The sequence below is a fragment of the Bidens hawaiensis genome, unplaced genomic scaffold (genome assembly GCF_021521415.1).
Source record: "Bidens hawaiensis isolate Kalapana, Puna unplaced genomic scaffold, B.hawaiensis_p1.1 tig00009039_1, whole genome shotgun sequence".
Classification (NCBI taxonomy): domain Eukaryota; kingdom Viridiplantae; phylum Streptophyta; class Magnoliopsida; order Asterales; family Asteraceae; genus Bidens; species Bidens hawaiensis.
In genome coordinates, this window is record NW_027491661.1 from 682,887 (window position 1) to 709,222 (window position 26,336).

General features: G+C 34.9%; 4 protein-coding genes and 1 pseudogene across 4 annotated transcripts in view; 3 read left to right on the forward strand and 2 right to left on the reverse strand.

The window, feature by feature from the left end:
• Window positions 1–26,336, reverse strand: part of LOC143530850 (uncharacterized) — a 207,031-nt gene that overhangs the window by 142,257 nt on the left and 38,438 nt on the right. The gene's annotated exons all lie outside the window — the stretch shown is intronic.
• LOC143530848 (glycosylinositol phosphorylceramide mannosyl transferase 1-like) lies at window positions 738–4,721 on the reverse strand. The gene is made up of 5 exons (XM_077026279.1): window positions 4,297–4,721; window positions 2,380–2,776; window positions 2,060–2,223; window positions 1,909–1,979; window positions 738–1,066 (listed from the first exon to the last, which is right to left on the reverse strand). Exons 1-5 carry the CDS (start codon window positions 4,494–4,496, stop codon window positions 906–908), a joined length of 993 nt encoding a protein of 330 aa, XP_076882394.1. The 5' UTR covers window positions 4,497–4,721; the 3' UTR covers window positions 738–905.
• LOC143530849 (putative aquaporin PIP1-4) lies at window positions 9,131–10,806 on the forward strand. Its single transcript, XM_077026280.1, has 4 exons — window positions 9,131–9,495; window positions 9,709–10,007; window positions 10,445–10,585; window positions 10,673–10,806. The coding sequence occupies exons 1-4, from the start codon at window positions 9,165–9,167 to the stop codon at window positions 10,763–10,765; spliced, it is 864 nt and encodes a 287-aa protein (XP_076882395.1). The 5' UTR covers window positions 9,131–9,164; the 3' UTR covers window positions 10,766–10,806.
• On the forward strand, window positions 12,344–16,320 carry LOC143530875 (aquaporin PIP1-2 pseudogene; annotated as a pseudogene).
• LOC143530824 (eukaryotic translation initiation factor 3 subunit F-like) lies at window positions 18,728–21,710 on the forward strand. The gene is made up of 6 exons (XM_077026255.1): window positions 18,728–18,999; window positions 19,073–19,152; window positions 20,745–20,974; window positions 21,050–21,171; window positions 21,266–21,379; window positions 21,459–21,710. The coding sequence occupies exons 1-6, from the start codon at window positions 18,778–18,780 to the stop codon at window positions 21,546–21,548; spliced, it is 858 nt and encodes a 285-aa protein (XP_076882370.1). The 5' UTR covers window positions 18,728–18,777; the 3' UTR covers window positions 21,549–21,710.

The window sequence follows — 26,336 nt, forward strand, 5'->3', positions numbered from 1 at the left end:
TATCATGCAAAAATCTTAGTTATATTTAAAGGGTATATACTCTATAAACCAAATCGCTGTAATAATCAGATGTTACTAGTAGGTAGACAGGAAAATTACAAGACATTCGCGACTCTTATCCATGTACTATTTAAATTCATTATATTTATTGTATGATAAGCATGGAAAAAACTTATACACGGTGTGTGTTTCGCATACAATGAAAATTAAATAAGGGGATCCAAGCGATATACGATACACCAGTCACATAACACCTAGAGTTGTATGATGCAAACATATTCATATTGTAAAATAAAAGTAGATTTAAAAATGTTGATATCAATCTGCATAACGAGCTTGTTTTGCTTTTAGAAGACAAGAATTCAACATTTGCGTGATACTTTACCCTAATTTCTTCCTACATTTATGAGCCATGGTGTGAAAAGAATGAAGATACCCAACAACTTGGTTTGATCTTATCACCCATTGATATTTTTAATAAAAACCCTTTTCTTAAACCAAGAAAATGCAGCATGTTTTTGGCAACAAAAATGGCAATTTGCACATAATCAAATCAAAACAAACAAACCAAAGATAAAGAAAACAATTGGGTGTGGGTTGGAATGTACACAAGTCCCCAACAGATAAGCCTCCAATCCCATGTTAGTTGAGGTATGGTCAATCACTCAACTGATCATGATCCAAATATTAAATGCATATGTTGTTTTCCACATTTATGTTATACTGCAACCACTCTATCAAAGATCCTGGGGTGTTAATTTTACATAATATGGAAGCAAGCTATTGATACAACATGTGTTACATGAAACGACTAGTTAACGTGGTTTGGTTGGATGCTAACAGTATTAATATCGATAGCTAGTAGTAATCGAAAAAAATAATAGAAAAATGAGAAGCGTAGTGAATCACCAAAACCATGTATGACGGCTGTCAACTGCCTTCACGGTGGTTGGGACCAATGTCATCCTACCAAACTCAGACACAAACCTATTAACACACTCGGTCCGTTTGTTGCTATGACCTCCAAGACTACTGATTCCTGTTGATCCAATCTCATATATCTTGCCTGCAATTAGATACCAAGCATGTGGTTAGTACTTCGTAATATAGTGGCAAAATGAGCTGTTTGTGTAAATGGGTGCATGCCAAAACGGGCAATTTTGTTTTGGACGGTTGGGTTATAGGTTAACCCAAAACAACAAAAATGTTTCCAAAATAGTTATGATAGTAACCAAAACCTGTACTATTACAAGTTTACAATATCAATTTGGCTTTTTGCGTAGGGTGGCCAGCTGACATACTATCCACACACCACTGGCAAGCTATATTTTCCACATGCCATTCGAGCCATGCAAGGTTATACGGCTCGTATGATATGTGGAAAAGGTTTATACAAACTGTATAAAATAAGGTTTTATACGAGGTGTTATACAAAATGCGGTCTGTGAAGTTATAAGGCCCGTATAATCTTATACGGCGCGTATAACATTTTCCACATATCATGCGAGCCGTGCAAGGTTATACAGCCCGTATGATATGTGAAAAAGGTATATACAGACCGTAAAAAATAAGGTTTTATATGAGCTGTTATACGAATCGTTAAGGCGGTCTGCAAAGTTATGCGGCCCATATAACCCCCTATAGGGCCTGGAAAACTTTACTAAAACTACATGATGTGGCAATAGCCGCAATAGTGTGTTGTGGCCACTGTCAAACATTATACGGTCCGTATAACCTTATACTGCCTGTATGGTAGTGGTATATCTATACTAATATCCTTTGCATAAAGTCATTCAGGATTTTCAAGGTTGTATATGTGACACTGACACATTTCAACCCGTTTCCTTTTCAACTACTTTTGAATAAATAAAAAGGTCAAAATTGCCGCATCTATTAACTAAAGGTTACCTTTTGCCCATATAGGTGGGGTTCCTGTTGCATTAGCCACCAGGAATGACATCGCAATATCCTCACAATTCCTGTTTAGATTAATTAAAACTTAGTGAAATCTTTCAAGGTTAAACAAGTGGCTATTTAAAAAAATAAATAAAAAATTTACCTGTTCCTCCTAACATATTCCAAGAGGGATGAAGGCATTTCGTTCGTGTACATACGCAGATATTTCGTGTGGAAAAACGATGCTTTAGAGAGTATCATACTGTACGTGCCTGTCCACCATACAGCCCACCATCCACCATATATATAAGGATATCTGTTTTCTTTCTGCAAAATAATAATAACAATAACAACAACAATAATAATAATAATAATAATAATAATAATAATAATAATAATAATAATAATAATAATAATAATAATAAACCAACTACATATGTTAAATCAAATCTTTGAGGTTCAAACAATATATGAAAGGCATACCGATTGATTAATCAGATGGATTCGAGGCACAAATCCCACCATAGTATCGGGTGCACTTTGCCAAACACTAAAAGCAAATTCTACAGACGAGCAAGGAAATATAATATCATCATCGATGGAAAAAACAGCATCTGTGATTGGATTCTTGAGTTCTTTAAATCTGTTGTTGAGACTATCTTCCTTGTTTATGTCAAAAGTCAACTCAATGTGTCGACCGTCTTTTGAGTTTGACTTTACAGCATGATTCAGAAACTTCACAAGAGGGTCAGAAGGTGGGTCGGGTTCACTCCATACTATGTGAATCGAGTCCAATCCAGGACACGATGTGTAATGAGAAATTGATTGTTTAAGAAGATCATATCTTTTCCATGTGTTTATCAACAATGTATACCCTTTCCTGGAGAAATAATAAAGTTAAAACAAACATAATATGGTATAACTAGTACGATTCCAACAAAAGCAGCCATTAATATTAATCCAATCATAATTGTTTGGAAAATAAACAAGGATGGAATTTGCATGTTGTAAAACACAAAACAGACTATAAACTCTCCACTAATAGAAAATAAACAGCAGCCATCAATTTGAATTGGTAAGTAATCCAAACTCTAGTACTTCATATTATGGATTTGATCATGATTAGAGCCTTGATTATGCTAAACATGGATTTATAGATTATTATTGATCAAGCACACGATCGCACCACTCGATGAGCGTGACAGTGGTGCTTTGAGCACGACCGTGGTGTCATGGTCCTCATGGAGCATGACTGCGCTTGCACCAGAATTGACAAAAAGTCATATTTTGATCAGCAAGGACGCCTGAGTATTAAAATCCATGTTTTTAAACTTGATATGAATATTTTCGATACTCGTGGCTAGAAACTCATCAAAGTAAAAAAATAGACTTACTGAAGTCTGGATTAGACACGATTCACGAACTTGTTATGAAATACGGCCAGATTCCTTAGACAGTACTGGAAAGAGAAACCATTAACTAAGGCGGCCAAGCTTTATACCAACTACCAAGTGAATACAGATCAAGTTTTTGAAAAACTAAGATATATGTTATTAACTTATTTAAAATGCTTTAAGAAGCTAGAACTGTTGATGCATCTATAGTAGTCTAATGAGACAGTATTCACCTATAAGTGCACGTATACCAGATCCGCTCTTTTCACACATTAACAGAGGTAATGGGGCAAAGTCATGTTAGTCGTAGGCAAGTAAAATTACGGTGGTTTGACAGTCTACTTTGTATTGTAGCACAGTGCGATGAAATAGCCCCACTGGCTACCGGTAACCGAACGACCAAGATGTTTTAATTTACTTGTCCCATTATTTTTGATAAACTGTGTTCACCAACTTTTGCTTATGTATTCTTTTAACTAATGTTGGATGGATAGTAGTTCCTAAATATTACTAAACATAGTAGCAGGATGGGGTAGTATTCTGAGTTGCATCCTGTCTATAATCACATAATACTCGGTGTCATCGGGCTTACATAACCTAGGTCATAATCTGAATTCCTAAATCCAGTTTTTAACTTTTGCATCAATAATTTGACCTAAACAGTTTCAAGGAAAATATAATTTGCTTTGTGTAGATTGAGTAAACGCCAGGTAATTAGCATAAAGAGTGATGCGTGTCACACTAGACATATAAAACATGAAGTAACAGGTATAATCCAATTCACCAGAAATAGAAATCCAAAATACAGAAAAAAACAACACCACAAAATGATTACCTCACTAGCAGTAGCAAATATCACCAACACTTCAGCAATTAATACAGATCACACCTCGATACTCATTTATTATCCAATCAATAATATTATTAATAATAGTATCCTAAACCTATACAGTTAGGGCATACACATCGTTTTAACGGTAAGATCTGGTTTAATTAATTAACTGACCTATAACTTCGATCAATTGACGGAACACTCTGCTGGCTCCATCCGAAAAACGACGGCGTACAGCTGGCGAGCAAGGTTAACGTGAAGATAAAGCAGCAAAACAGTAGCAGCTTGATTTTAAGTGAGCCGGTGGCTGAGATCGCTGCTTGCCGGAACTTCTGGACCGTCCGGCGGCTAATTAAGCTGCTCCGAGTCACCATTAGTTCCGTACTATATGATCTCAGATGTTGTAACTAAAGTTGTTCCGGCGAGTAATTGGAGGTGGTTTACGGCGGAGGAGGTGATGATTCCGGTGAAGGTAACGATGGGGAGTTGGTTAGGAGCGGAGAGGTGTAGGGATCTTATGGTGTTCAGCAGGAAAGGGTTTGTGTCTTTGTGACAGGGTTGACCAAGTTTTGGCCTGCGTGAGACCGGGTGTTTTTTCAAATCTGATTTTATAGCTTCGAAAAGGTTTTAAACGTAGATTGGAATCGATAAAATGTTTGAAATGAGCTGGGTTTTCTCGAGCTCGAGTCTTATATGCGAAGCTAAACTTTGCTTAGATTTGTCAAGCGTTAACGAGTCTTATGTGCTTTAAGTTTTGCCACTTTTAAATAAGGATGACTGATGAGTTCAGGACGGTACCGGTGCCACCACCACTGATCCCGAAAATTTGAAATACCGGTATCGAAATGTCCCGTTCTACACCCATACGGTACCGGTTTCGGTTTGGTACCAATATTTTATGCAAAATTCAGGAAATACCAGTACTTTACTAACCGTACCGGTACCGAAAACTCAAAAATTGGCACCGATTAGGTACCGGTACCGAAAACGATCGTCCCTACTTTTAAACTTCTTTGTATTAATTTTTCATCTCACAGCCGAGCTTGAGCCGAGTTTTGGCTCGTTTAAGGTACTACATGAGCTCGAGCCAAACAGACTCGTTTAAAGTTTTTTACAAAATATATAAAAATAATTAAAACGTATAAAATTAATTAATAATTAATAAATAGCATATCTTATAAATCCAAAAGCTCTTAAAACCATATCCATGTATGGTCATGGTAAAGCCGGTTTAAACCGGTATTTAAAAAAAAGACGGCGGTACGATATTCCAGCAAACCGTTCAAAAATATCGGTCTTTAAATACCGGTTCCCTTACTAAAATCTAAAATCTGGTATAACCGGTTCAACCGGCCGGTAGGTAACGGTTTTTAAAACAGTGTATAATATAACCTGCCATAAACTTTGTAAACTTGTTGGAAGATGCATATCAGAGCAGAGTATAATAAAAAAAAGAGATGAGTTAATGTTTTTTTACTTATTATTAATTGTGCAAGTTATCAATTGTAGCATGCACATGTTTTCAAGAGGACTTTATACTGGTTATGTGACATACCTAGGTGTTTAAATCATCATGCGCGATACATACTATATCTATTTATCTTAGCGATTATTGTTAGGAATTGTTATTAATTGTAGACCAGTCAACCACTTCAACTTGAACTTTTGTAGACCAGTTTGAACATTTCAAAACAGCCGTAAATGACCAAGCTTCTAAAATTTAGTAATTACACGCTAGCTAAATATATACCATAATTATTTGTTGAATATATAACAGACTAGCAGTTATAAGATCGCTACAGTAACCATATTGAAAATAGTGATACAAATTTTTTGGAAAACCGGATATCAATACCGTACTGAATTTATCGTTACGGTACCGATACTCATTACAAAATGCTCATCTTTATATGGTATCCGTCTCATACCGGTACCGAAAATACTGATACCGAATCTATCATTACAATGTCGGAACTCGGTACCAAATGTTCATCCCTAATATACATGGGCGGTTATATAAAATTAAATTTGTTAATTAAAATGCAAATTCATCATATGCTCATATACAAATGTGGTATTGTAAAATCAAATATACAGGCAGTCTTATCGTTACAAAAAATATGGCTTTTCATTAAGTTTGATAATAAATAATTATACTTATATACAAATTATTTAATTGATAATTTGTATGTTTGCACTCTCTTTGATAGTCCTGTTATATTCCAACACTAGCTAGGCATGCATGGTTGCACGGGCTGTAAGTATTATGTATGCCTTCGTTTTGATTTTGTTACTTTTTTCGAAACTAGTTTTCTGGGTTCATAGATTCAAATGTTTTTAAAGTTTTGTCTGCCAAAGACGATGCCAGCCTCCGAGTTGTCTTATAGACTTTTGATGCTCACCGCAAATGCAATAAGCTTTAGTAACTATATATTGTCGATAACATAATGCCAGTTTGTTTGAAAGTTAGTTTAGTACACGAATATCGATTTATTTAAGCAGTTTATTTTGAGGTAGCTATAAATAGAATTTGCTGATTCATTTTGTTATACACTGATACACATGATAGACGAGAGACATGAATGACTTATAATAGTATCGTTTATTTCATTTTTACAAATGGTCAAATGCAAAAATTCCTGTGCTATCTCAAACTTACAAGTTTTCTCCAGCTGTACATTTAGTGTTCCGATTATGTACTACTATAGTAGGCAGAGACGTCATCTTAATGCAAACGTGAAATACATCTTAAAGACTCGTTTCTAACATGTTTTGATTTTTACCCTTTTGCTTGATTCTTGTTGCAGACACTTGTTTTGATTTTTACCCTTTTGTTTTGTAAACGATATTCTAATATATATTGTTTCATCGTACATAAAGAGAGTATGTATTTTGCTTATAAACGAAAGTTAAATATATTTTCTAACTCATATATTGTTTTTTTAAGTTATAATTCCATTTTTAAAGCGATAAATGATTATACACAGTGGTGAAATCATAAATTTGTTGTGCGATAAGAATTTAAGAATAGGAGCACTTTTATATCAATTTCAACTGCTCTGACGACTACGATTTAAGCCTTAAATACTCAAGCTAATAAAAAGTTAACTATAGTCTATAACCTTCTATACTCATGCTAACAAAATGTTTATTTGAATCAGCATATATTCCTTTATGGCCATTTTATTTAAAAGACACAATGATTTCATCATGAACAAAGATGAAATTCTAACAAATGAAGACAAAGATATAGTACAATAAATCTAAACATTTATTTCATAATCAAGACGTTTAAGACCAACAAATTGACACTTAATATAGACAACAGAACTGATATCAAACAGATACAATGATCAACATATGATTTCATCAGGAAACGAAGATGAAATTCTAACAAACGTAAACGAAGACAAAGATATAGAACAATAAATCTCTAAAACCAAAAAAACAAACTAAGCCCGTAATCAGTTCCATAAATCTGGTTGAAGATGGAGTTATTGAATGAATGAGATCATTTTGGGGTTGGCAGAATCTAAAAATACAATCAAGAGTTAAAGACGACGGTATCCCTATTTTACACCATCATCTCACAACTCTTTCTATTTTCTTTATTCAGTAGTATATATAGGCCAAGCCCAACAAGATGCATAGACCAAGCCAAACTGCGTATGAAAAAAAAAACTACAAGCCCGTATATGACTAAGCAACAGCCCAATTTATGAAACAATAAAAAGCACAAACAATTATAGCAATTACATATATCATATGTTTGATATTGAATTAGAAATATATACACATATTTCAACAGATATACATAAAAGTTGTTCTTTATACACTTTCATTTAAATGACTTTTATGCACGCGATATTGGATTTGAAATTTTGGTGCATATTTTGTGGATTGTTCTATTTGAAATGTTATTATTTGTATATTTAATTGAATATTACGTCAATATGTTTTTTTGCGTTATCTTGATGTCACAAGTTAAAAACTGTCCAGAATTGACCCAGTCACCATTCCAAATTAACTGGATCTATAAATTCTATTTTGTTTATGAGACCAACGAAGTAGTTAAACCAATATACTAATCAATTTAATTAACAAAACGCAATAATAATATATTAAACAACGGTCACAATTTAATATTTATTTTTAATCTTTTTGATCAGTCTTTGTTAGTTCTAGCCCACATAATTGACATCCAAATGATCCAAAGCATTGATAAATTTGTGGCTCCATTGCCCAACTTTAAATATCAGCAGAGATGCACAAACGGGTTTGCAGTCTTGATTTAAGACGGTATTTATCAACAAATTTCTACTGAGTTAAGAACGCTTCACCATATTTTCATCTTGATATTTATTTTGATTTATCAAGCCTTGGTATATAAATAAAATCGAGGATAGTGTAAGAGCGAACTCGAATAAGTTATGATCAAATCAACAACAATACTTTTAAATTATTTTGTTGTTGATCTTTTCTTAAAAACCTAGAGGTCCATTTACTCTACTTTATACATTATACCTCTAGGTCCCAGATTGTTTAGACCTATTTATTTAGTGACTTAATTTAACTAAAATAAACGTGAAAAGAAAAGGCATTGTTAACTCACATAATATCATTTCTTAAATTTATCATTACTCACTAAACTATATAAATTAGACGCTAACCATTATAAAATCCAATATTTCTATAATTCTAAGATTAATAATCTTCTGCCACTGGATATGGGGCGGCGTGAGTCGTTATCAAACAACACCCCACTCATCTTCTGACACGTGTGTGGCCTATATCTCGCCAAATAATAAACATGTTATTTTCATGTAGAAGTTAACCGACCAATACAACGTTATTGTCCATTAGCAGTAATTAACGACTTCACTTCCATTATTTTGTTTGGGCGGTCATATAATAGACCATTTTGTTCCTCAACGTACCCCACCACTTCCTCCTATATATTACCACCACATTCACCACCACTCACGCATCTACAAACTAAGTAAGTTTCCTACTAGAGATAATCAATAAAAATAATATTATCAATGGAGGGTAAGGAAGAGGATGTTAGATTGGGAGCAAACAAGTTCCGGGAAAGACAACCAATCGGGACCGCGGCGCAAGTCCCCGATAAGGACTACCAAGAGCCACCACCGGCTCCGTTGTTTGAGGCGTCCGAACTTTCTTCGTGGTCATTTTACCGAGCTGGGATTGCTGAGTTTGTTGCTACATTTTTGTTCTTATATGTTACGGTTTTGACGGTTATGGGGGTGGTTAAGTCACCGACAAAATGTGGGACCGTTGGCATCCAAGGCATTGCGTGGGCTTTCGGAGGAATGATCTTCGCACTCGTCTATTGCACTGCTGGAATATCGGGTATGTCACAACTCACAAGTCAACACATTTGACTTTTTTACGGCAAACTAGCATACTCCTAAATATATCGGTTTGAGTTTTTAATAGCTTATCACAAAATTTAGCATGTTTGGCTTTTTTTAACGACAAATTAACATATTCTTAAATACTCTTATAAACCACATAACTTGATCAGCTTGAGTAATTAACTAAATATTATTTGGTCAATTTCAGGTGGACACATTAATCCGGCGGTGACATTTGGGTTGTTTTTGGCGAGAAAGTTGTCGTTGACTAGAGCTTTATATTACATAGTGATGCAATGTCTTGGTGCAATTTGCGGCGCCGGGGTTGTTAGAGGGTTCGAAGGTGGGAGCGAATACAAACTATTGGGCGGTGGTGCTAACACGGTTGCCCACGGCTACACTAAAGGCTCGGGCCTTGGTGCTGAAATCATTGGTACATTTGTTCTTGTTTACACCGTCTTCTCGGCCACCGATGCCAAACGAAGTGCCAGAGACTCTCACGTTCCGGTACGATCGATTCCTAGTCTTTAATAAAGATATAAAAAATTATTATTTAATTGAAAATGATTGACATATATAGTGTTATTTCGTTTAATTATAGAGATATGAACGAGGGACGGGTTGGGAATGCTCTAAGCATTTCTGACATATTTTACATCTATTTATTATTAAGGGTTTATCATGTAATATAAAGACTAATCACTAATTTTATTGCGATAAATAGTACATATATATAATAAATACTATAAATGCTAACTAGCTATTAAAATTCATTTGGTAACAATAATTTGAAACTAAATATATTAGTTGTGTTGACCCATCTATTTTGACTGTCCATTTTGGCCCATTCATATAAATTCATGGATCCTATATATTGTGTTGATAATAAGACGAAAAGATCAAATTAAGATTAATCTGGGTATGGAATTTGTGTTACTTTTTAGCTATTGGCACCATTGCCAATTGGGTTCGCGGTGTTTCTGGTCCACTTGGCGACTATTCCAGTCACTGGAACTGGAATAAACCCGGCTAGAAGTTTGGGAGCCGCCATTATTTACAACAAGGATCACGCATGGGATGATCACGTACGCATTTTTGTACCAATCTTTAAAATAGAAACTTTATATGAATTTGACTAATACTGATAATGGTTTTGTGGTGTCTGTTGACAGTGGGTGTTCTGGGTAGGACCTTTTATCGGGGCGGCATTAGCGGCACTTTACCACCAAGTGGTGATCAGAGCCATTCCATTCAAGAACAAGTGAAGAAGTGGATCTAAAATGTTTTCTATGTATGTAATTAGACAGTGGTATCTTTTTTTTTCTTTCAAATAATGAAATCCCATTTTAAGTGGATTGAGTGCGTATGAAAAGCCCCATGGAAGTGTTTTGTGGGCTTATATTGTATTGTCGTACTTTGTAAGTTAATCTATTCGAAATCAAGTTTCTCCTTTTTTAAACATGTTGTCTCAATACTTGTACGTGGTGTAAAACTATCCTTATTAAAACAGTAAAATAAAAGTTAAAACAAATAAGAACTAAAATGGCAATATTACCGTTAAAACCAGTGGCGTAGCCTTGATTCTTTTCCTACGGGCTAGAAATTTTCGAGAGACGGCCGATCGATTGTCTATCACTAAATATCGGGGTTTGCTGTCGAGTCACATAATGAAAATGGCAAAAGTCAAACTAAATGGGTTTTTAATTGAAATATATGTTAAGGTTCGCTATCAAGGTTTCTAAGGGTTCAATGTAAATGCTTTTACAGGTTCGATGCTGAAATTTCTATGGATGTGATGTCGAAATACTCGAATATATAACACCAAAAAAATTTTCTTACGGGTTCGATCAAACCCGTTCCTCTTTACTTGCCAACGCCCCTCTTAATAAAGATAAAGAATAATAATAACCCATTTAATACACTCCACTTTCTTTTTCTTCTAATTTTTTTTTGTCAACTAAAAATAAGGCAAAAAAAAAGCTCTCTTTAAACATGCACCCACCATAATATGAGTATGTGACTCGAACCAATAGTACTACCAACGTAATCACAAACACCATTGTACAGTCTGTTAAAATAAAATAAAATAAAATAAAAAACTCTTGCATCCGAAATGAAACACTTAAACAATATCATGATAAACATAATGTTTTCCAACATATGTATGTTTGGGACGTTCTCTGCATTACTTTAAGTGGGCGGTACTGTCCCAAATGTTTCAACAAATGAGCAGTTTAAAAGGGAAGATGTTAGAGACACCTGGCAACATGACTAGCGGTTTGGATGCAAGTTGTTTTGTGGATCTCAACGAGGGCCGACAAAGCACCGAACGAACCACAACGCCCGATCAGGAGCGACATGGTAAAGGATTTTCGTCACCATGGGCTTCATAAATGGAGCAATAACTTTTGGGATCAAACCATACCACCCTTTTTATCCGGCTATTAGCTAGTATTGCTAATTCCACATTGACTCATTCTACTAAATTCATAATCATAATAAACTAATATGCCGACCTTCTAACATCATACTACCAATAACGTCAACATATCTTTTTCATGTTAGTCATTTAAATAGGAGTTGCATACATGATACAACAACACGACAATCGTATAAAACACCAACTCCAAATAGATTGAAACCCAAAAACCATTGTATGAATCTTATATTATTTGACATCGTTTTCGACACACACTATATCTCATTCTTTGAGACTTAAAAATGAGAATATACTATGGTTTATCTCCTCTAAATCTAAATATAAGTTGTAGATAACATTATTAAATCCCAGCCTCATTTTGAACGACATATTTAATTGTTCTTATGCTAAAACTAGAAGCAAAATGGAGGAAGAGGATGTTAGGTTGGGAGCAAACAAGTTCCTGGAAAGACAACCAATCGGGACGGCCACGCATGCCCCCGATAAGGACCACCAAGAACCATTACGAGCTCCGCTGAGCGGAGCTCTATTCGTGGTCCTTTTACAGAGCTGGGATTGCCGAGTTCATCGCTGCTTGTTTGTTCCTATGGGTCACCGTTCTGGCAATCATGGAGCCTGTTAAGTCTCCGGGGAGATGCAACGGCATTGGTCTCCTAGGCATCGCGTGGGCATTTGGTGGCATGATCTTTGTGCTCGTCTATTGCACCAACGAAGTCTCTGGTGAATTTTTTTAGTTTTTAGTTAGCCGAATCATTTTATTTATGGATTTTATGACCTTTTGATATCTAGTGTTTTCGTGGTTTTAAACCACAGTTTGTCTGCAAGTTTCCTAGCCGTGTTAAATAGGTCTTTATTTCTCAACAAACCGTGCATGGCTTCAAAATACAGAAACACTAGATGTGAAAATAGGGCTGTAAGCGGACCGAACCGGACGAGACCTTGCCCGTGTTTGTCCGTTAAGCTTTTGTCGGACAAACGAATGGTTCACGAACACCCTACATAACGAAAATTTGTGTCCGTGTTCGTTCACTAAGGACTTGAGTTTGCCTGTGTCAGTTTGTGTCCGTTCGTTAGTATTGTAAATGGACGCTAACGGACAATAGTTGACAACCGAACACTAGCGAACACTAACGGACAAACAAACACCAGTGGAACCTAATGAACGATAATGGGCAAACAAACATAACCATATCAAAGTACTTAACATAAACAATAAACATTACATGTTACACCCCGACCAAAGGCGGCGGAACATGCCGAGGTGTAACGATTGTCCATAAGCACATGACACTAATTAAAGTGACAGTATTTAATAAACTCATTTCATTTCACAACATCGAAAATGTCACATAGCAATTATCCATAAAATAACCATAAACAAAATATCACAAAATATGGCAAATTGATATTGTTCATTTTTACTAATATCCTAAGGTCTTTGATGTCGTTTTCTTCACAATCATAAATCAACCAAGATGCAAACCTACAACATTTCATAAAATAAAGGTTGTCAACACAAAGGTCGGTGAGCAATTCATAAGTTTAATCATATTAGTATATAATAAAGATAGCCACAAAACTTGCATACTAAACGATAAATAAAAGTGTTAATTTGGATAAATAGATATCGCTAAACACATTAGCGACACCTAGCTATAAGGGGATGCCAAATAGTCTAGGATTTTATAGTTATCGTTAATTGCATTACGTTAACGACACCTTGCTATAAGGGGATGCCAAATAGTCTAGGATTTTATAGTCCCACCAACCAAAAGCGATAAACACATAGGCATATAAGCATATAACACCAAATCGAGCAATTATTTAGGTAAAGTATACGACTACGTTTGTGGTTTAAGATTCAAATATAAAGCATTTTGTTGAATAAGTATGAAATGTCACCCCCAAAATAAAAGATGGAAAATGGGGTATGAAGTACTCACCTTCAAGTAATAAACTTGAAAGATGATAATTTGGAGATTTGTCGGAACGACGAGTTTAACGCACAATGCCTAAAAAGAAAAGAAGTCTTGAATTTAGAAAGGTTGTCTTGAAGGTCTTTAAACAAAATAAATGTTGAGAAATGTAAATAATTAAAGTTCAAGGTTTAAAATGTAACTATTTAAGAATATATAATAATAACCCTTTAAAAATGTAAGTTTGCTCGAAACCGGGTTAAAGTATCTAACCTTAATATTTACTCAACCTATGTTAAGTGATAAGGCGGGTAAAATGCAAGAATGCAAATCCCTTTGGAATAAAGATACTAAAACGGTTTTTTTTATCGAGTGTTCGGGTTGTCGGTTCGGGTCTTGATAATTGGTCAAACCCAAAGTCAACTTTCCAAAATATTGAATGTTATGAGATAATTCAATAAAATTTAATAAGACTTAAACAAGTATATAGTTCTATTGTTTTAGAACTAACAACGCACGTTAAACGAGTGTTCGGTTTTGTCGGTCCAAACTTTGTTATGAGATCAAGTTGGATCCAACATTTCCAAGTACTTAAGAAAATATTTAAAAATAAATTTGTAACTATTTTTAAAGAAATATACAAGTCTGATGGCTAAAAAAACACACACTTGTGTGTCTTAAGCGAGTAAGAATCGGTTTGGTTCGGTTTCCATCTCACAACAAGTTCATAGATGGTTTCTACATGTCCAAACACTAAAGAACTTGTATAAAAATGTACAAATAAAAAAAATACTTTAAGTTTTACAACCAAAGTTAACAATAAAGTCTTTAAACAAAAGTTCGGTTTTCGGTTCGGATCGTGTTTCGGGTTAAGACCGAGGTAAGATTCTACAAACCCATAACCATAGAATTTGTAAAAATGATTTTAGAAACTTAGATCTAACAATAAGTATGTTTAAACAATTATTTAACAAAACTAGTAACAAAGTTTGGTTGACGGTTTAGAGCTATTTACGGTTAAACCGAAGCATAGACTCTTAAAATCCCATAACCATGGAACTTGTAAACATGACCAACAAACTAAAATAAGCAAGATTAATATGTATGAACAAGTTATATAGATGTATATATATCAAGGACACGAAGTCCTCCATGAAGCCTTGCCTTATGAGGTCCGAAACCTCACCGACCGGAATCGGAGAAGTAACTACCAAAGGTAAACAAGGGGTGTATATTATATATATGTTGCACAACCATAAACAAGTATTAATAAGGCTACATAAACTAATTAAGATGAAAGACAAAAAACTTTCAAGAACACTTAAAAAGATAACCTTGAATCTTTGATGTTTGAGATAGTTTTTTTTTTTTTTTTTTTGGAGTTGTAGCAAGGGAAAATGAAGAGGAAAGGTGGTGTATATATAGGGTAATGTTGGTGGTCAAATATGGGTGTGAGACACAAAAGTTTTCATGCAAAATGGATCAAGACAAAAACAAAAAAAAAATAATAATAATAATAAAAAATAAATAAATAAAATAAAAATAAAAATAAAGGTAGGATGTTTTCAAGACCCAACAAGTGTGAAACAATATTGTAACATAAATCCATCATTTTGATTATAACATAAGCTTCGGTTTACAAATCGGGTCGGTTAACATAATAAACAAATACAAAAACGAATACAAACAAGACCCGAAATTGACGAATGTCACATTACACCACATGATATTCAAATACTTAACACTTAACAGAGTAACTAAATATATAATCATATCAAAATAATGTTTTGGTTTTCAAAATTCACAATTTTCTAGTGTTTCACGAGAATCAAGTTTCATATTCTTTATTCTTCAAGGAATTTTAACATACACAACACTATTACACGGACGCTCACGAACACTATTGAACGAACACTGCCTTTGTCCATGTTAGTCCGTTAAGCTTACCAAATAATTTTTTTTTGTCCTTGTCTAGTTCGTTTATTAAATAGACGAACATAAATGAACTTTCCAGCAAACTGACAGCCGGACGCTTACAGCCCTATGTGAAAGGTCTCAAAAACCATACGAAAATGAAAGGATTTCCCACAATACACCTTTTTTGAAGAAACAGTTTTTTTAGGGGGACATATTAATCCGGCGGTGACATTTGGTTTGCTATTGGCGAGGAAATTATCGTTGACTAGAGCGTTATATTACATGGTGATGCAGTGCCTTGGTGCGATCTGCGGGGCTGAGGTAGTTAAATGGTTCGCAGGCGACGATGAATACCAACTACGCGGCGGTGGCACTAACTGGATCCGCAGAGGTTACAACAAATTCTCCGGCCTCGGTGTTGAAATCGTCGGAACATTTGTTCTTGTTTACACCGTCTTCTCAGCCACCAACACCAAACGCGCTGCTCGTGACTCTCACGTTCCGGTAAGGTAATTAATCTTTAATATTATACAAGCGTGTAAACTAAATTAGCTTGCTTGAGCTCGGCTCATTTAGAGTTGTATTTCGAAAGCTTGGGCTCGAGCTCGTTTACAAAATGAGCCTTAATAAAAGCTCGAACTTGGGTTAGAGCTCGGGTAAGCTTGGCTTGATCTCGAGCAGTCGTTCCATAGATGAATGATTTGGGAATGGAATTTTGTGTTGCTTTTAAGTTATTGGCGCCGTTGCCGATTGGGTTTGCGGTGTTTGTGGTCCACTTGGCCAGTATTCCGATCCCTGGAGCGGGAATTAACCCAGCAAGGAGTTTTGGAACTGCCATTATTTACAACGAGGATCCCGCATGGAATGATCACGTAAGCATTGTGCAAATACTTAATATACAAATTTTATATGAATTTGGTTATATTTGTTCTTGTTGCGTGCTGACAGATCTTGGTGTTCTGGGCTGGACCGTTCGTCGGGGCGGCATTAGCAGCGCTTTACCATGAAGTCGTGATCAAAGCCATCCCATTCAAGAACTAGTGAACAAGACTGACGAACGAACATAAAGACTAAAATGTTATCGTGTATTTAATTAATAATATGTAATCACTAATCAAATCAGAAAATGTATGGGCTTTAAATTTTTAACAGGCCAGTGGTTAAGTTACAGAAATAATCATTTAAAAGTAAAATCTTAATTGGTTTGGGTTAGAGTATTAATTAATCGGCCGAGATGTTAAGTGAAAAGTATGTTATAATAATGAAGGACACCACACGATCCATAAATTTGGACTACAATTATCGTTCAAGTAATTTACTATAGACTAAATAATAATACCGTGCATTCAGGTTATATGATTATATTAGTACGAGACCCATGTATATCATGTATAATAATTTATAAAAGTACGATATTTAATAAATAATTGATATATAATAAATAATAAATCAATTTAATGTTTCTAATACATAGTTGTCAGGGCCGGCTCGGGCATAGGGCAACGTGACAACTGACCGGAGCATTTAATTTTGGGGGCACAATTTTTTTTTATCTACATATTTTTATGAAGAAAATGTGTATATTTAATGTTTTACCTAATTATAGAATAACTAGCTTATTCTAGTGGTAAAGGGGTATGACTTTCAACCAAAAGGTTGTAGGCTATAGTATCACCTGAGACATTTTTAAACTTATTTATACAAAAGGTTTACCAAGTATGCCCATTTAAAATTTTAATTGTTTAAACCAAACAAAAAACCATTTACATAAGGCCTAAAAATTTTTTTTGCTTATATTATTTCGTTACTTGTTAGGGTTTACGGACCTTTTTATTTCGGCCCGTCCGAGACATATAGATTCTCGAAGATGGCCCTGATAGTCGTTGTACAATACTCTTTCTAACAATTTTAAAATAAATAATATATTTTTATTTTTTGAAGGGTTTTCACTTTTTAACACAAATTAAATAAATAATAAATTGTAATATTAAATATAATAAATGTATATATCTTGAATAATGTTTCTTTATAAGATACATAGATAATTATAAATTTCAAATATCTAAGAAAAAAAGTAAATTGAATATTAAATTAGTAACTTCTGAAGCAAAAACTCTTAGAACGATATAAATTATTATAACTCGATTAAAAACTGTGAGATTTAATGTGAGAGTAACAAGTGATGAAACTTATAGTATTTTATGGATTAACATAGATGTGAGGCCAAGTTATTAACATTGTTCATTGTGTAAAGTATTTATTCATTTGATTTTCACTTTCAATGTTTGTTTTTAACTTACAAAACCAGACAACTAAACTAATCGAAACAACGATTTTTTTTTCATTATAAAACCTATGCTCCCCTTAAAGTTCTAAATTATCTTCTTTTTGTTTAATGTTTTTACTTTTTATGTAAAATCTAAAAAACAGTTTAGTTGTATTGAAAAAACTTTTTAACAGTGATATTATACGTCCACCAACCCACATATAATAAAAGCCGATATGTATAACTGCTGCTATACACATCATCACTCTCAATTCTATCAACATTGTCAAGTTAAATTAGGCATTTCAATTTTTCAGTGCACCATAAATGGATCATATAAAACATTATTTGATATTTACCCGGCTTGTATAAAGTTGAAAAATTAAGACCAATAAGCTGGTAGTGAAGTAGTAATATACTAATAGAAAGACCTAGTGTTTCATGTGACATAAGTTTGATGCCTACTCACAACATTTATTTTGGCAAGTGAGGGTTTTCCTTGAATCTAACGTGAGTTTATGTGTATCCTGAATTCTCAATGTGATGAATTTAGCCCTTAGTCCATTTGAAAATTCCAAGAATGTTCAGAAAACATAAGTATATAACATCTCTTTAAGTTTGGGCCTTAGTTTTGATTGTACAGCCCAACCCAATCAATGTTCTTTCAAAACCCTAAACATCACACACTCAATCCAAATCTCACCTTCTCCGATCAATAACCGCCGGAGAATCTCCACCATGACGTCATCAGACCAAACAGTGCTTCAATTCCTCCCATTATCCACCACCTTATCCGCCAAGGTACATCCTCTCGTCATCTTCAACATCTGCGATTGTTTTGTACGGCGTCTGGACCAAGCCGAACGAGTCATCGGAACGCTTCTCGGATCCGTACTTCCGGACGGCACTGTTGACGTTCGTAACTCGTACGTCGTGCCGCACAACGAGTCTTCTGATCAGGTTAGGGTTTGTTTGGTTAGTATGTTATTGATGAGGAATTGAGATTGTGTTGATGATGATTTAATGGTGGTAGGTGGCTTTGGATATAGATTATCATCATAATATGTTGTCGTCTCACCAGAAGGTTAATCCCAAAGAAGTTATTGTTGGATGGTAATATTATTGCTCTGATATATACTGCCGAATTGCATTATTTTGTAGAATTACATGGCTACATGCAGTTAATATCAGCTGGTTGAATTATGTTCATGTAGGGTTTATTGAGCTGAGCTTGGTTCGTTTTGATTTACAAGAGCTCGAGCTCATGCTCGGCTCATTCCGAGCTCTTCTTGACGCTCGTTAGTTGGTTTTTTAAGTTTCAGCTTGGCTTATTTTATTATTTAGTAATTAAAACTATATATGTTTTGAGAAAAACCTTAACGGGCCTAAGGTCGGCTCAAGCTTGTGTGTAGTACTTTAACTGAGCCATAGCTGTGCTTGAGCTCGGGTGTGCAGTGTGAAATATATATATATATATATATGTTGAAGAGTGTAAAAACTTAAAGATACACTTATCTTGATAAGGCTTGACGGGCTTTAATGAGATTTCCACAAGTGATCGATAATCAAATGAACTTTATTTGAGGCTCCGGCTTGATAAGGCTCGGCTTGTTTCAAACTTTGTATCGATTTGATTTCTAGAAGCTCACGAACGGCTCTGCTCGTTTGCACCTTTACTATATGGATCTTAAGGAGGCATGCAATTTATACGTTGTCTGGACTTTTAGCCTGGTGCAATCTAATGATGCATAAGAAGCTAACAAGTTATGTAGTGATGTATAGAACTTCTATTCTTGCTTGTTATAATGCTATGCAAGATTGAAATGTAGCAACACAATGCAGGTGAATTGTAACAAAAGTTTGTGTGCAACTTTTACATCACTCCATGCATTGACAGATAACAAAGGTGGGTTGCATTAAAGAAGGTTGGGCTGCATGGAGGTTGATGGTTTTATTTAGTTAATTGCTGATTAAGAATGCCGGTAGTAGTGTTTGTTTACTTTCAAGTAGTTTTTGAGTATATTTATATTCAAGTTTTTTAATATAATTTGATGGTATTTGCTTAAAACATGATATGAATAAAGCAAATTGTCATAAACTGTCGTGTGTCTTCTAATTTTCAGCTGTAACATACCAAGTGGTATCTGTGACTGTTTCAACTCGACCATGTACGCCTCTTTCTTTCAAGTTATCCCAACTAGCTTCCTGCTACTCAGGTCTTTTTTGGCTTGCCAAGGCGAGCTGAATAGGTTGAAACTTGGCTAGTATGGCTTGGAAGGTCAGGTCAGAAGAGTACATGGCCGAGTCAGAATGAACCGGCTCTGATATTATTGATATGCTGCAACAGAATAATAGAAGACAAATGAAAGTTTACTGTTTTGTTAACTCATGTCATGCTTTAAACAAATACACTCAGGCTATATGAATGTAGCCTTACAAATAGAAAAAACTCAACTGCTTCACGTTAGATTAAATAATTAACGAAAGGAAGACAGAAACTTTCCATCTCCATGCAGCTCACTCATTTCTGGTGCAACTCGCATTCGTTATTTGTTGACGCATAGAGGGATATAAAACCGCTGGAATAATTGTATATGACCTAGGCGTTCCTGCTTTCAGTACACTGAATGTGTTTCATCCTAATAATTTATGTAAACTATTGATTAATTTCAACCAGTTGATATATTATATCAAACTTGCCATAGGTTTTCAACTGGATTTGGTGTCACGGGTGGTAGTGCTCTTATTCATGAGTTTTATTCTAGAGAAGTTGCAAATCCCGTTCATCTGACAGTTGACACTGGATTCACAAACGGGGAAGCTTCCATCAAAGCTTTTGTCTCTATTAACTTATCTTTGGGTGATCAACAACTTGCGGCCCAGTTTCAAGAAATACCTCTCGATCTGCGTATGATTGAAGCTGAGCGTGTTGGATGTAAGTGTTATGATTAATAAACAATAATTCGAACATATTGATGATTTAACCAAAATGTGACATTAATGATTGTAGTTGACATTCTGAAGACCACAACAGTTGACAAACTTCCAACTGATATGGAAGGAATGGAAGCCACAATGGAACGGTTGCTAGCGTTAATAGACGATACCTACAAATACGTTGATGATGTTGTGGTGAGATCAAATGGTTTATTCCGTGTACTAATTTTATCATTACAAGAGTTTTAATTTATCATTTAAAGTTTAAACAAGTATTTATTTTTTTCAGGAAGGACGTGTGGCACCAGATAACACGATTGGAAGATTTATATCAGACAGTGTAGCCTCTATTCCAAAGATATCCCCATCCGCTTTTGATAAGCTTGTGAATGATAGTCTACAGGTAATGAAATTTAAACACCTTGGTTTTGGAATAATAATAAAATAAGCGAGTGTTTGAATGTTATTATGTTATGTTGTAGGACCAATTGCTGTTACTATACTTGTCAAGCATTACAAGAACTCAACTCAGTTTAGCAGAGAAATTGAACACAGCTGCTCAGATCTTGTAAACCAAATATCGTCTTCGTTTTCCTGCCGAAAAGTTTTTTTGATCCATTGAATTTGTGAAATCTGTGAGGTTGGTTTTGTTAGGAAATGTTTGTAATGTGGTTTTGGACATGTAAACTGCCAGATTATTTGTTGCAATTGATGTTACTAAATTCTTTTTTGAATTTTATTTTAGAATCACTTAATGGTATGAAAAGAGAGAGAGAGAAAATTAAACTTACTATAAAGGGTAAATTTTTAAAATTAAATAGACTAATTAAAAAATCACTTGAATGTAGGGCTGTTCAAAAAGCTCGTGGCTCGAAGTTCGGACTCGTGGCTCGTTTGAAAAGAGCTCGAATAAAACTAGCTATAAAAAGTTAATTTGTAACATCCTGAGCTTATTTGGATCATTTTTGTAACCGAGCCAAAATCGACCTTGGCACGGCTCGAGCCATGGCTCGGCTCGTTGGCTTGATCTTAAGCTCGTTAACTTCAAAATCAAGCTAGAGCCTAACAAAGTTGCCCGTTTAATTTCGAGCCCAATCTCGAAACCACCCTGGCTCGACTAGGGCTTGGCTCGTGAACAGCCCTACAGTTGAATGACCAGTTTTAAAGAAAGAAGCTACAAATAGTTTCTCAATATTTCCTTCTGATGGAACGAATATTGTAAATGGATCATGTGGCAACATTTCGAGGGATATGTTGGTAAGTTGTTAACAATTAAAGCAACAAAAACGTTTGGACTCTTTGATGCACCCCTTCTCATTTTCAAAACACTTTTGAGTGAGGAATTTTGTTGAATAATTAGCGATCAAGCTACATTGATGGTGCGCGTGATTGTACAAAACGAATGCCATCTACGGAATATGGAACCAGGGGTTAATAGATTTACCTCAAAAAGAATATCAAGCAGTACCCACCTATAGAGGTGTACAAAAAAACCAGTTTGAGACCGGTAACATGGCAGACCGACCAGAACCGGTTTGATTAGAAAACCAATTTCACTCAAACCGCTGGTTTTGGCACCAGTTCCCCTTTTGAGCAACCAAATCGGTTTGAGGAAAACCGGTTTTAAATTGGTTAAACCGGCTCTAAACCAAACCGACCTGAACCAGGTTAACCTCTCTTGCTTCTAAACCGGTTTATAAACCGAACCGAGTTGAGGTCAAACCGATTCGGTTTAAGAAAAAACTGGTTTTGTACACCAAGAACATGTTTCATAGTTAAATCTATCAGTGGAACTTGTCAATTTTAAAGATATATATTTTAGAATTGAATTCTTAGGGATTAACCAAACAAAGTACGCTCTATTATTATTATTATTCCAAACAAAGTATTATTATTATTATTTATTTATTTATTTTTTTCGACTTTTGGTTATTGTGAATTGTGAAATGTGAATCTCAATTTCATAGTCTCAAACTCTCAACTCTCAACTCTCAACTCTCAACTCAACTCAATGGTTTAGAAAACTGAAGTCTTTGGGCTTTTGATAAGTATTGATTCGTCTAAGCCCAAAACTCAGGTTTCTCATATATATATATTTTTAAATTAGGCTTTATAATTTTCTTTTATACTTTTACCGGTATATGTTAATTACATTATACTAATTGGTTACCAGGGTGTGATTTAAAGCTGACCGTTGGATAAAAATTCAAGAATGATTCATAACCCTTCGATAAGCCTACAGTGAAGTTTAAATCTGCCCGTCCGATAAGAACCAAGATTGATTCTCGGAGCATACGGCAGTTTCAGGAGGGAGGGAGGGAAGTTACGAACCAGTTCACTGTTAAACCTCCATTCGTTAACTTTCCTTCATTTTCAACCTCCGATATGATGATGAGTTCCGAGACGGGGAAGTTTTTCATCGTTAGTCTATTGAGGCTCGACTGGGGTTTTTTCTTTTTTCATCTCAGACGTTTGTCATTTCGTCCTGGTAACAATTTGACGGTTACTTATAACTTTTATGGTTTTGTTTGCGAACCAGATTGATTGATTGATTGATGAATGATGATGATGAAATTATAATTAGGGATATCTCTGTTGTAGCAGGGAAATTTGCCTCCGTCCTTTAACATTAGATTAGATTACATGAGGTAATTTTCTAAACATATATTTGATTATTATTGTTTCTTATTTTAATTAGATTGATTATTTCAAACTGAATGAAGATTGGAATATGGCAAATTGGAGCTGGATGGTGAGTAAGGGTTTGCAAGAGTAATTATTACAATTATTTGCATATTAAATAAATTTGATTAAATTTTGCCCTAATTTTACAATTGAAGGTATGGGTTATCACCTTTTTAATGGCTATGGAAACCCTTTTCAATGTTGGTTCAACTTCATCATTTACATCAATTCAAAGTTTCAAACCCACTAAAATACACAATCTTTTATTGACATACTTTGGGTTATCTTCTCTTCTGTTCACAGTTAAAGTCTAAGAGCTGGTTGTCCTAAAAAACCACATGATTTTGATAATTTATTGCTGTAAACAGTGTCGAAGAAGAGGAGGTTAAAGTGTTTAAGTGGCGATGAACGATTAGCAACGGGTTTTGAGCAATGGAGGGTGTTCGACAGAAGAATCTTATTGTTTTTGTCTCGCCGACTGTTAGTGGAGATGTTCGTGGTCGTTTTGGTCACCAACAAGCGTGGTAAACTTTTAGCATTTTGTATGTGTTCTTAATGTATCTATTTGGTTTATCCTATATAGTGTGTGTGTGTTTCAACTTTTCTTTTTTTTTTTCATGCTTAATAGTTTTCGCTTTTCAACTTGAAAATATACCTTTACTTTATTTAAACTGACAGATATGAAAATTGCTACAAGAAAATTACAAAGATGTTGGTCACAAGAAGACATATACATCACTTGCAAATCGATTGATAGCCCACACTTTCTCAAGGGGTCACTAGATAAGTCAGCGAAGGTAGTATTGTCTATGTGATTGTTTTGTATCTATTTACTTATGACAATTTGATTTTTGCACAGATATATAGGATCGAGGAGCATGGGAAACAAAACAAATTTCTCCACAAGTCGTTGAAACAATTATTGTTGTTCATTGGAGAAGACTAAAACAATGAAGAAATATGGTAATTTGGCAACAAAAATATGAGTTTTAACAAAAATATGGAATTTTGTGATGAAGTGCATCCTCTGGCTCAGGATGGTATTAACATTTTAAATGTTTAATTTTAATTTTGATTTGCTAAATTTATAGGTTTTTTATAAGTTATGCAATGTTGGTTCGTTGTACAGTCTATAGGCGCGGTTAACACTATTGTAAAAAGGCGCAGTGATGGAAACTGAATTGATATAATACAGATTGTGAAGCTTCTATAACTGCAATTAAGGATGCTCTGAAAGGTACTAAAAAGATCATTTAAAAAACGATATAGTTGCATTTAAACTTGATGCTCATTATCTTTTTAATGTTGGCGAATTAAACTTAATGACCAGACTACCCTTTAATTGCAGCTCGAGGTCTTGTGAATGGAGAAGCATCCCTCCCTTTTCCTCTACCTGGAAAGAGTTTTGTGTTGGTTGCCCTGGTAGTGCAGGGAGAACTTTGTCATTTGGTGCCAAAAGTATGGGAGCTCGTCTTATTGTGTTTTATATTGACTATGGTATGGTTGACTCTGAAAAGTCATAGTATATTAGCTTTACTTTTACTATGATTTAAGTTTATGTACCAAGTCAACGGATGATAGAATGGTCGATCGGACGGGCCTGGTGCACAAGTTTGATCATAGTGGGTTCGTCTGCAACGGGTCTTTTGAAAATAGCAATTCTGGCTCAAGCAAAAAATGGTCGTGGGTCACAATGGTTTTTTATTTATTTATTTATATTTTTTTGAAAAACTGTGATTTAGAGCCTGGCCAGAACGTCCCGTTAGAGAGAAAAGATAACATGTATCGACCCGTTATTAACTAACGAATTGATGGTTACCCATTAATGACCTAATCAATTTCACCCGTTTTCTTTTTAACATTAATAAAACATAATCCTTTCATGCATAGCAGCTGCTTGCTTTGCTTGTGTTGGTTCTTGGTAATAATCAGCCATTTAAATACATGTGTCCATTTGAAGAACCATGCATTTATCTGATTCGTATTCACAACCAATTTGTTTTCTAATTCATATAGTAGGTGAACCAATTTTAATCATGACCCAACTACCGGTCCAATGCCAGTGGGCCTGCAATCCCGCTCCACTCATGAAATTACATGTTTGCAAATTGTTTAATTTTATAAAATCAAACAATTCTATTCAAATTAATTACTTATAAATCATAAAATATTTTGGAAGTTCAAGAAATGTTTACAGATTGTATTTTTTGTTTTATGCTAAATAATTAAATTAGCAAATATCAAAATAATTAAACTGCAAAATCAAAAGTAATTGTGAATACTGCTGGGTGGGTTGAAGGTATGTTTATTTTAATAAGCCTGATAAAACGGGTCAGGTCAAGAGGGTTCAGATTCAGAAAAAGGTTATTTCAGTTTGGGTAGGGACGGATTTGGGCCAAAATGGGTCAATTCAGAAAGGGTTATTCCGGTTTGGGTGGGCTGGGTTCCGGTCAGCACAGGTTAGTTTAATATTTTTTGGTCAATTATTCTACATATTAGTTTTGTGTCCAAGTTCTAACTCTCTGGTTTTCGGCACCGTTTCGCTCCCGACATCGGTTTATGTGTACGGTGCAGAGTGGCGCACCCAACGCAGATTACTCTTCTGGCTCCAGGTTGCGAAAGGGATACACCATTTTCACCCGTTTGAAATAACCATTCTGATAAGTTTTGAAAAA

Bases quoted from the DNA above. Each gene is read 5' to 3' on its own strand.
- LOC143530824 (XM_077026255.1), top strand. From the start codon at position 18,778: ATGACGTCATCAGACCAAACAGTGCTTCAATTCCTCCCATTATCCACC. The intron at 19,000-19,072 runs GTTAGGGTTTGT...TAATGGTGGTAG, and splicing joins ACAACGAGTCTTCTGATCAG to GTGGCTTTGGATATAGATTA. The intron at 19,153-20,744 runs GTAATATTATTG...AACTTGCCATAG, and splicing joins AAAGAAGTTATTGTTGGATG to GTTTTCAACTGGATTTGGTG.
- LOC143530848 (XM_077026279.1), bottom strand. From the start codon at position 4,496: ATGGTGACTCGGAGCAGCTTAATTAGCCGCCGGACGGTCCAGAAGTTC. The intron at 2,777-4,296 runs GTCAGTTAATTA...TTATTTCTCCAG, and splicing joins TCAATTGATCGAAGTTATAG to GAAAGGGTATACATTGTTGA. The intron at 1,067-1,908 runs GTAACCTTTAGT...ATCTAATTGCAG, and splicing joins CCCACCTATATGGGCAAAAG to GCAAGATATATGAGATTGGA.
- LOC143530849 (XM_077026280.1), top strand. From the start codon at position 9,165: ATGGAGGGTAAGGAAGAGGATGTTAGATTGGGAGCAAACAAGTTCCGG. The intron at 9,496-9,708 runs GTATGTCACAAC...GGTCAATTTCAG, and splicing joins TTGCACTGCTGGAATATCGG to GTGGACACATTAATCCGGCG. The intron at 10,586-10,672 runs GTACGCATTTTT...GTCTGTTGACAG, and splicing joins ATCACGCATGGGATGATCAC to TGGGTGTTCTGGGTAGGACC.